At 43.2% G+C, this 11,138-nt stretch overlaps 1 protein-coding gene across 1 annotated transcript in view; it reads left to right on the plus strand.

Moving 5' to 3' along the window:
* The window catches only part of GDPD1 (glycerophosphodiester phosphodiesterase domain containing 1), a 15,833-nt gene extending 5,036 nt beyond the window's left edge, over positions 1–10,797 (plus strand). The window contains exons 2-10 of the mRNA XM_027903307.1: positions 3,479–3,521; positions 6,684–6,819; positions 7,038–7,083; positions 7,610–7,728; positions 7,949–8,038; positions 8,752–8,885; positions 9,349–9,408; positions 9,640–9,691; positions 10,195–10,797. Of these exons, the coding sequence (XP_027759108.1) occupies positions 3,479–3,521; positions 6,684–6,819; positions 7,038–7,083; positions 7,610–7,728; positions 7,949–8,038; positions 8,752–8,885; positions 9,349–9,408; positions 9,640–9,691; positions 10,195–10,317 (803 nt within the window). The 3' untranslated portion in view covers positions 10,318–10,797. The remainder of the gene's footprint in view (positions 1–3,478; positions 3,522–6,683; positions 6,820–7,037; positions 7,084–7,609; positions 7,729–7,948; positions 8,039–8,751; positions 8,886–9,348; positions 9,409–9,639; positions 9,692–10,194) is intronic.
* The last annotated feature ends 341 nt before the right edge of the window (positions 10,798–11,138 follow it).

Genomic DNA, 11,138 nt, shown 5'->3' on the forward strand with positions numbered 1-11,138 from the left:
AAGATCAGTTCTGGGCTTTTCTCTGTGGAAATAGGCTGAGTTTAAACAGTTTTCAATATCATATCCAGAGCCGGTTTATGCAGGGGTTGATCACAGTTCTAGACAATGGTCCTTAACTGCTGCTCTGCCTGGAATCATTAAAATACAAAAACTAGAGTTGATCTTTGTAGCTTTTATTACTTGCATTTCTTTCCTTTTGTTTATACAACTGTTTAAGTTTCTTGATAGTCTTTAAATGCAGCACAAAATGCACCTTTTGGTGTGGAATACATATGTTATTTGTGTCTTGGTAGGTATGTGTTCTCCTTCAAGGAACACAGTTCTTAATTTCAGGTGTTACCTGTTGGTCTGTGTGATTTGCAAGCGGTTAAAAACTTGCAGGCGACTTTGTTGGGACTTGGAATGATCTCCTTAATCCCCTCTTCTCACTTCCTTGCAAGGCCCTTAGTTAAGATACACAGCCCTAAGCCTCCAATGCAACTGTTTGGGCCAGTTGCTCTAAGCTCCATTAGAACAACAGGAAAGCCTTACTTAGGAGAGGATTATTCCTTAGGCACTCAGAGGCAAAGTCCACGGTGTGTGGACTGTTCTGTGTCCGTGTGCATCCTCTGAAATCCACCCGAGGCAGGAGCACAGCCCTCAACGTCTCAGCAGCTCTTTGCTCAGGCTGAAGATCACCTGCTCTTTACTCTCTGGGGTGTTTACCCTGTCACATAAATTCCTGTGGGACTCGAGTTCTCATCGGGCTCTGGTCATGCTGTAGCTTTAGAAGCAGTGTCAGGTTTCCCATTGCATTACTCCAATTAACTTGGGAGATCAAGATAGCACTTAACTTGTTTGGCTTTCTCCTCTCTGAGATGAAACCTTGCACGTGAAGCTTTTGAAGTCTGAGGGGTTTGATTTCACTCCTTTGTGCAGGTATTTTCTTATTTCATAGCTCATCAGTGGAATCGTCCCTCAGTTATTTCTTCTGCATCATTTTGAAATTGGTCGTTTCTGAGAACAGTAATTAAATCTTGATGTTCTGTGTTAGAATCCTCTGTCAGTGCCAGCAGCCCTGAGTTGAAGGGTCTTTGGAACAGGGTAGAATTATGATTATTACACAGAATGGTTGGGAGGGACCTCTGGAGATCATCTTGTCTGACCAGAGCAGGTGGACCAGGACCTGATCCAGTTAGGATTTGAGTACATCCAGGGATGGAGGCTCCACAACCTCTCTGGGCAGCCTCTCCCAGAGTTTGATCACCCTTGCAATAAGAAGGGGGAGGTTTCTTATGTTTATAAACTGAAATTCCTGTATTTTAAGTTGTTCCCGTTCCTCTTGTCTTTTCCCTGGGCACCACCACGAGGAGTTTGGCTCAGTCCTCTTTACTCCCTCCCATCCGATATTTACACACCGTAGGATCCTCCCCGGCCTCTGTTTTCCAAACAGAGCAAAACAATTCCACTCCCCTCAGCCTCTCATTGTACGCAAGAATCTCTCATCCCTTAATTCTCACAGCCCTTCTCTGGGCTTTTCCCAGCAGATCCATGTGTGCCTTGCACTTTGGAGCCCAGAGCTGGACACATCCCTCCAGGTGTGGGCAGAGCAGAGGGGAACAAGCACCTCCCTTGACCTGCTGGCTCCTGTGCTTACATTTTGGGAGGGGAAAACCCCAGAAACCTCTGAGGGTCCTCTCCTTGAGCCAGTGCAGGGTGTTGACTCCCTCCTGGCCGTGGTGATGCTTTCAGAGTGGGAATGTGCCAGTGGATGTTCCCGCTCTGGCGAAGGTCAGTTCCTCTCCAGGAATGTGACAGCACGTGGATCTGGAGGTGCAATTGGGGAAGTGTCAGAAGCCCTTTGGTCAGCCCAGGATAGAAAGTGATTTAGTCCATCAAATCCCTGGTTTGTGAAGTTCCCTTTTCTGGGTGTGGTCTGTGAAAGCCACTTTGCTGATCTACAATTCGTGTCCCAGCTGATCTCTCAACTTTGTTCCTCATTTCCCCTCGGTGCCCCAGGTCAGGCCTTTGAGTCACCAGACCCACTTTCCTCACATGGGACTTGTTACATCAGTCACTTAAGGTTTTAGTTCTGGAAAACTTCTGCCCACAAATGTGAGGATATGATTCTTTTGTTCACAAATTGAAGACTGACTTGGGGTTTTTTCCCCTCCCTCTCTTATCGTTCAGGATGTAGTGGCTGTATTGCCACAGTTGATAAGTTATCTAAACCCCTTTATTATTATTGCATTTAATTGGTAACTAAGCATCCAGGGCCTGTGCAGGGGTTTCCCATCTGTTGGGCAATCAGCACATGGACACCATGAGGTTTTGGTGTTCTCCTCCATCCCAGAACAATTCCTAGTCCTGCCATCAAATCCCACAAAACACCGGTGAATGTCTACCCCCAGAAGCTGTTGTGGGTTTACCATATTGGTTTACGTTGAACCCTGCAGATTTTGCCTTCGTGCTCGGGGTTAAATCTTTACATTTTGTAAACCTCCCAATGGGAGCTCACCTGAGAACAACAATTTTAAATTGCTGGTTGTGCCTTGCTCTCGTTGAGTAACTGAACGCAGGCTTGGGTAAGTACGTCCTGGTGAGGTCTTGTTAATAGGCAAGGCCTTAATTGGAGCTTTTATAATTGCTGTTTACAAAGTCTGGCATTCATTACTGTCAAAGAGCAGTTAAATTTGCATAGATATCCTCATCAGCACTTGCATCCTCCTGGGGTTGTTTTGTTTCTCGGTGTATAATACTGCCAATTTTCTGAGGAAAGGAGAAGGCACAACTTTTCCCAGTCCCTAATCAGCCTGGTTTATAAGGATTTTTAGGCTGAGAGTGATGGCTTAGGAGTTGCAGAGTTTACTCCTGCTTGAGAGAGAAAACTTCATTCATCTGTCCTTTCATTTATTAACTGCAGTTGATGTGTTTCATTCCTCCTGTGGGAGATCTCCCTTTGCCAGCAGCAGAAACCTTTATTGACACATTTGTGCTGTTTGGGCAATATCCTTGCACTGAAAAAAAAGAGGCTGTCACCTCCTTGAGCACCAGCTGGGTTATACACTGAGGGAATATCAGCTTTAGAGTGGCTTGGGTGCTTTTTATCATAGTTTTTTTTTCCTCTTGTTCCCCTTCCCAGCAACTCTCAAATAGACTTTTTGCATGTACTGTGGAGCACACTGTCCCTGCCAAACACAGTGGCTTTGAGGAAGACCCTCTGGTAAAATAAACACTTGGTTTTGTATATTCAAAGTGTTACACAAATCCAAGATATTTTTTTAAATTATTTTTAACTGTTTTGCCTCCAGAAGGTCCTGTCTCTCCAGTGGGTTGGTGGCAACAGGGATTTCTGACTCGAGCTTCATACTCATTCCTCCAAATATTGCCTTAAAAAATATACATGTTTAAAATCCGTTATTTTTAAAATTTCTTTTTCAGTGGGGTTGAGGGGAAGGAAAAGGATTTTATACATGTTTTACTTCTGTTATTTCTGTAGGTGCTGGAGAGAACCTGGAAAACACCATGGCAGCCTTTCACCAGTGAGTACAGAAGGAACCAATAATGCCTAAACTGAGTGTTCTGGGTGTCTTTAGTGAGTGAAGCAATCCAGGAAGGTGGGACTTGCATCAGTTCTTTGGGGTGTGGTGTCCTATTTCTGAAAGTCATCCCTCCTGTGGATGACTTCTTGGGGGTTGCCAAACATCCACTGAAACCAGAAGGAGTTGGGATACCACAAATCAGGATCTGTACACGGGAACAAATGGAAACAGAACCCCTGGGGCCTGACATCCTGTGCTAGCTCATAAACCAGGAAACAATGCTGCTTCTGTGTTCAGTGGTGATTATTCCTGTTAATTTATTTATCATTATAAAGCTAAAAATGCCGTGTTTTTTTTCCCCTGCATACACTTCAGTCACGCAACGTGTGAAAGCCTCTTACCCAGGGCTTTAAAATGGGGTTGGGACCAGAAAGCCTTTTAAGCCTCCAGCATTTAAGTAGTGAATTCTAATAAGGTCCTCAAAGGCATTTGAAAAAGGAGCATATCTCAAACTCCAGCTGCTGAGGAGAAGGGACAGAATTATGAGGGCTGCTCTTTGTTTTCTTGGGGGTTTTATGATTTGCTTTGTGCTAAGTGGCCTCATCAGTTTGCTGTTCCCCTGCAGCCTGAGGAGTGCCAGCTCTCCCAACCAAAGAAAAGAAAGTGCTGCACTATTTTCTATCTCCATGGAAGCCCAGCACAGTTTTGTGTGGTTTTCTTTTTTTTTTTTTCCTGCTGGCCTACCTTTCTTCAAGTCTGCTACCAGACTTTCTGGGGAAGTGCTGCTGCTTTTTTTAACCATTTCTTAATTTTCAATGAAGGGCTCCTGCAAGGGAAGTTACACTTTAATTATTTTTGTTTCGTTCTCAGAAATCAGCTGTAAGTGCTTGGAGCAAGGACTGTGCTAGGAGTCATATATTTTGTGACAATACAGCCATTTACCTGAGTCTCTTCTGATCTGCTCATTCCCCTCTCCACCAGTAAAGGGAATGGGGTAGAAAATCACCTATCTGGATGGTGAAAAATGATCAGGATTGGCTCAGAGGGCTGGTGGGAAGTGATGGATTTATAACCCATCAGATTTGATGGGAATACAAACTGGGTGTGTCTGCAGGAGCTGCTCCTGCAGGTTTGGACAAGCAGCAATATTTGGCTGTTGCTGTAGCTGAAGCCAGAAGAGAGTGTGTGTCTGCAGCCTTTGGGTTTGCCTCAGTGACAGTCCCCTAAGTATTGACAAGAGCTTTATTTGTGCTGTTCACACTTTATCAGTGATTGGAGTTTATCCAATGCTGTTCCATGATAATGAAGAGATTATTTTAGTAGTATAGAAACAAAGTGTATGGTGGGGAGGAGGCCTTATTGACAGTTTTATATTAGCTTAACTTCCAAATATTCTGGAAATGAAAAGCTTTTTGTACCAGAGACAATATATTTTTGGTTTTGCATAATAAAATACCTGATAGGTTGTGGGGTTGGTTTTTTTTTTTTTTTTTTGGGGGGGGGGAGGCAATAATATTATACTGCATTTAAATGAGTCTGTAGTGGGTTTAGATTTTAAAATAACTGATTTCAAACAAGAGCACTCCCATCCTGATTTGCAAATGGGAGCCTCTCTCACAGGTGGAGTTCTGGAGCAGCTGGCTGTGACTCCACATGTGGAGCCTCCTCTGGAGCAGTGTGGATTTGACATGTTATTCCAGAGCTGCAGAACCACCTGATTCCCAGCTGGAAAAGCTCAGCACTTCAGGAAGCTGATTTAGCAGTGAGGGCCTGGCAAATCCCCAGATTTGTTAACAAGGAAAGTTGTTGTTCTCCCCTTTCTCTGCAGCACCAGCCCTGCCTTTCTCAAGCCCTAATATTGCTAATAAATTTTGCTGGTTAAATGATAATGTGGGCACATCTTCTCCCAGTTTGGCAGATCTCCTGCTGCAGATTTGGAGATGCTTTTCCTCAGGAGGAAAAAGAAAAAAACCACAAAACACCCAGAACAGCCTGTGATTCTTCCGTCTGCAACAGGATTTTGTTCCTCTCCTAATTCTTAATTAGCAGCCCTGGAAAACAATTCACAAATTGGTTTTAATTTGACAACCCTCCTCTTGATCATTATCCCAGCTGGACCAGAAATTGTGTTAAACACTTGAGGGGGGTATGTTCTGATTTTGTTTATTTTTTTCTGATTGCATTTGTGAATGTTTAAGGCCTGTGAGACAATAAATCCCATCAGGAAGATGCCCACGTGGGCACAGCTCAGAGGTGCTGCAGGTTTGCTCATGGCTGGATGAAAAGAACAGCCCAGGGTTTGGAAGGAAGTGTTCAGGCTTTTATCTGTCTGCTGGAATGACTCCTCCTGAGTATCTTTTCTAATTAAATGAGCAATTAAATGTGCAGTAAAGCTTCAGGTTTTTTTTTGTTCTGCTGTGAGTTTTCTTGTGCTTATTTTTCATCAGCATTATTGCCACTTCCCTGCTTTCTTTACTGCTCCTGTGATCCAAGCTGCTATTGTAGATTTGGGTTTGGATTAGAACTTTTCAAACAGTAGCTTGGAACAGGAATAGCTATTTTTTATTTGAAAAATATGACTGGATGTTTTAGGGGTTCATTTCTTTTTAAATTTAAATTTTTTTCTTTAAAATTATTCTTTTTTAAGGCTGTTTTGCTACTCAAAAAAAAAAAGCCAAAAGCCTGAAAGTCCTACTGCTAATTTCCTGATACATTAATCAGGAATGGATTGAAATCAAGTTATGTATTAAAAAAAAGGCTTTCACATCCCTGCCATTTGTTATTTCTGTTCCCACAAATTTGATTACTTCCTTAAAAAACATCTCACTTCCTCCAGTGAGGAGGAATGTGCTGCCACTAATCAACATCACACTCCAGCTTCTGAAAGACCCCTTTTTAGGAGCGGGTTTCTCAATCCCGAGGCTGCAATCCTCAGGTGTGTCTGCCCAACACTTCCTGGGGAAGATGGAGCCGAAATTCCCGTGCTCCAATCCCATCTTTGATGCTTTATTTATTCCTGCCTCAGCTTCCCACTGCAGCAGAGCTGTTTTCAGCAGGATTGTGATGATCCATGAAGCATCTCAGGTGCTTCCAGTGGGGTTAGCTGATGGAATGGCAGGTTGGATGAGGACGTGGCTGGATCACAGGTGTGTTCCCTTGCAGTGCTGTGAATTTGGGGACAGACATGCTGGAGCTGGACTGTCACCTGACCAAGGACGAGCAAGTGGTCGTGTCCCATGATGAGAACCTGAAGAGATCCACAGGAGTGGATGTCAACATCTCTGACCTCAAATACTCGGTGAGTTGAGGGGAAAACGTGCCGGGAGACGCTTCAAAATGTGTTTGTGGAGAGATTGGGGTGGGGGTGTCTGGTACCCAGAACCAAAGGACAGGGCTCACCCTGTCTTACCAAAACCAGCCCAAAGTTCAGTGAGCCCCCTGTGCAGTCAGAGGATCCAACCTGGCACATTCCAGAGGGTGATTTGAATTCCTGTTCTGTCTCCCTTTATTTTTAAGGAACTCCCACGGTATCTCTGCAAGTTGGATGTCACGTTTCAGAAAGGTGAGTTCATCTCTCGCTGGTTCAACTGAAAATTTTCCGTTTTATAGAGATGGTATAAAAGTGGTTTTGCTTCTATCAGCATCTTGGTAAATTTTAAAATTAAAATACAATCCTGGCTTTAGCAACAGCACAGTAGTTACTGCAGGTAAGACTTCAAACTCAGAAGGAAATTTTGTTCTCATTTGGTGTTTCTTTTTCATGTTAATCTCGTTGCATTTGGTGTGTGGTAGCTGAGCCTGTGTTTGCTATTTCAGGGCTTTAGCATTGCCTGCACTCCTACTGTTGCTAAATAATATCTGAATTTCATGAAGTTAAAACCTAAATGTGCAACGTGCTCAGGGCACTTTCATTCTGGAAAAAAGCTTGTCATGATTAATTGCAGTTTAATGAAGTAATTTTTTTGTTTCAAAATGTGATAATCCCAGGAACTCTATACTTTTTTTAAATTTTAAGGTAACAAGTGCTGTGACATCTCAGCTTTTATTCAGAGTGGCCACAGCAGTGACAACTTTTGTTGTGTCCCCAGAGTGTCAGTGTGAGGGGAAGGACAACCGGATCCCCCTCCTGGAAGAGGTGTTTGAGGCCTTCCCGACAACTCCTGTCAACATTGACATCAAAATGAACAACAATGTGCTGATCAAAAAGGTACATGAAAACCCTGGGCTGAGCTAGATATAAATTTATTATATTTTTATAAACACAGGTATTTTTATAAATACAGAGATGTGGGTTGGGATTTTTATACGTGTAGAGACACGGATTTGGGTTTTTTTTATAAATTACATAACAGTGATTTGCATCTGGACACATAATTTTCAATGAATCCACGTTTTCTGTGTGAGAGTTGTGCTTTTTTGTGCTGCAGGTTTCGGACCTGGTGACTCAGTACAAGAGGGAGCATCTGACGGTGTGGGGGAATGTCAATTATGAGATTGTATCCAAGTGCTTCAAGGAGGTAGGAACGAGTCCAGCTGAGCTTTGTTCTTGCCTGCCTCTTACTGTGTGTGGTCACCTAAAAATATCCCCTGTAAATCAAGGTTTAGCTAGGCCAGACTTTACTTGTGGGGAGAGATTCTGTGCTTGGGTTGTGTTCTGCTTTACTGTGCTGCTAAAATAAGTCAGGCACAGTTAACAGCCCTGTACTCTCCCATAAAATACTTGAGGAATTAACATTAATCATGTTTTGTTCTTGTTTTATGTAGTAAAGTGCATTACAGGTGTATGCCAGGTGTCCTTAGAGCCTGTTTTGCACATCATTCATCTGATGAAAAAGCAATTTTTCTAAGGATTTCTCATTGTCTGTTTCTTTTCACGAAGATAATGAATGTGACCCCTAGTTGTCAGAGTTGCATCAGTACGAGGCTGTTGTACAGGTGTAACTCTAATCCTTTTTATGCTGAGGAGTTTAAAATTGTGCTAATTCCAGGGGAGTTATGACCCTGAGTGGAGCTGATCTAGCTGACAATAAAGGAATTGCTCCAATGCACCTTCCCAGAAAGAGAAGTTCAAGTTTAGGGGCAGGAATATATGGAGGGCTTCACATATAAAGACTTGGCAGCTGAATCTTTAGGTGCAATTTTAAATATACATCGATGAGTTAGTTTATTTGCAGCAGCCTGGACAATCTGCCCAAGATAACTGAGGCTCTTTCCTTCCTGGTTCCTGCAGAACTCTGACATCGCCACCATCTTCTGTGCACAGCGGGTTCTCCTGCTGCTTGGCCTGTTCTACACTGGTCTGCTGCCCTTCATTCCCTTCAAGGAGGAATTCTTTGAAATTCCCATGCCCTCCATCATCCTCAAGTGAGTCCCAACCCCTTGGGTGCTGCTGCACTGACAGGAGTGTAAAGCAAGTGAGCTTCGATGCCACTCTGAGCCTTGGCTTTGCCAGTGCCCTGGTGCCACCTGCACACTGATGTGCAGCAGTTCTGTACATACAGCTAATTCCTGCACTTTCCTCCCTCTTTCTGGAGAAAAAAATTCAGCCAAGAGGCAAAAAAACCCAGGGTGGACATGAGATTTCAGGTGCCCTTTTTCTCACCCTTCCCTCAGGATGCTGCTGGAGGCCCCTCTCTGCTGCTGCTCTTGGGTGCAGCTCATTGCTCTTGTGTGACCCAATTCCAGGTCACTGTCTCAGTCAGTGAAATTACTGCTCTAATTTGGAGCAAAGGCAAGGTTGATTCTTCACGTTCCTTCTGCAGGAACATCTCAACCAATATTTTAATCTGAGCTCTGATAATGTTGTGTTTCCTCCTCTCCTCAACAGGCTGAAGGAACCACAGAAGATGTCAAGAAGCCAGAAATTCATTATCTGGTTGGCTGACACGTAAGATTTTTTATCTGATGAAATTTTTATTCATATTTTGCCCTTACATTAACAGTTGACTCAAGCAGCCAAGACAAGCTGTGGGTGTCAGTGTTAACCACCTGAGTTGCATGAACAGGAAGTTTTCTGTACTGAGCTCTCTGATCACTTCCCTGTGGAAAACTTATTTGCAGAGCATGAACAGAGGTTGAAAATTGGATGTGGGTTTGAAGTTCTCTCTCCTTTCCACAGGTTGCTGATGAGGAAAGCACTGTTTGACCACCTCACAGCTCGGGGCATTCAGGTACAGAGGGGCCAAGCTAAAGAAATGTGCTTTTAACCCAGGGAGAGCTGATGAATTGTGGGTTGTGCTGTCTTGCTGGGATGATAAATGGATTTTTAATTCCTGAGCTGTTGTATTTGCAGTTCTGTAGTTGCAAAGAAAGATTGGTATGCTTGGAAAAAGACTTTTTAATTTGAATCCCTCTAAGTTTGGGGGTCGATGTTTTGTTTTGTTTTTTTCCCATTTCAAATTGAAACCTAAAAATCAGTTTATATACCTGTTGTGGAGTTTTCACAGAGTAATGTCTTGATTTTTAGAAAGATCTAAAGCCTCAGTGAAACAGAATTGGAGTCACCACTAAAAAATGCCCCTCTTGGAAGGGTATGTTTGTGTGCAGGTCTTTGGCATCATAAGGGAATAATTTATCATTTTAAATATATCTGTCTCACGTGAAACAATAGAGGTCAAAAAAAAAAAACAACTTAGTATTTCCTGTAATAATTTGCTCTTCTGTCCCATCTCAGGTGTACATTTGGGTGCTGAATGAGGAGCAAGAATACAAGAGAGCATTTGACCTTGGAGCAACTGGAGTGATGACAGACTATCCCACAAAACTGAAGGAGTTTCTACATAATTATCCAGCCTAGAGGAAAGGAAACAGAGGAAGTTCTTGCAGAATAGATTGTGAGCCAAGGATTTTCTTCATTTAAAAAAAAAAAATAATAATAATTGGGGGGCAGCATCCACAGATCATTTTGCTGGAAAGACGTAATTGGATGATCTGTTGTCAAGTCACTACCTAGTGTAAAGGTTGTCTATTTATTTTACAGCTGTCAAGACATAGTTTACATCTGTAAATAGCTCATTTAGCAGTGGCACACTCCACAAATGGTGGTGACTGGGAGGAGAGCCGGGTACCCTGTAGATAATGAGCATTGTTTCACCTGTCACAAGTTGTTCCTAAGCAGCTGTCAAGACATGCCAGTTATTCCAGTTATATCCTAGTGAGCAGAAGGTGAAGGATTTCTGGAAGTGGTAGCCTGTGTGTTTGCATTTCTTGTGTTGCTTTTAGTTTTCAGGTAACCTGTAAAGCAAAAGGAAAAAGAAAAAAAAAAAAGAAACAGGCATCTGGGAGTGGCCAGCTGGTTGAGCCTGTGAAGTGCAGTCAGTAAAAGTGGTCACTTTTTAGCCAGAATTAACTCAGTCAGGATGGATTTCCTCTGTTATTTTCACTGACAGTGAGAAGTCCCAACTGGACTTGTGTTGCAGCTGCTTTTAGACCCTTTCTGATGTGTTGGTGATTCTGTGGCTTGTTGGTCAAGGTCCAAACACAGTATTTAAACCAGGAGCTGGGTTTAACAGCTCAAGGGGCCAGGTTCGCCCCTGCTCTGAGCTGACCTTGGCAGGGCAGTGTGTGGCTTTCCAGAAGGGCAGATTGCACTCACTGCAGGTTACTCTCACTTGGAAA

Source organism: Empidonax traillii, unplaced genomic scaffold (assembly GCF_003031625.1).
Source record: "Empidonax traillii isolate 1590-97213 ecotype Southwest subspecies unplaced genomic scaffold, ASM303162v1 scaffold957:size654520, whole genome shotgun sequence".
Lineage (NCBI taxonomy): Eukaryota > Metazoa > Chordata > Aves > Passeriformes > Tyrannidae > Empidonax > Empidonax traillii.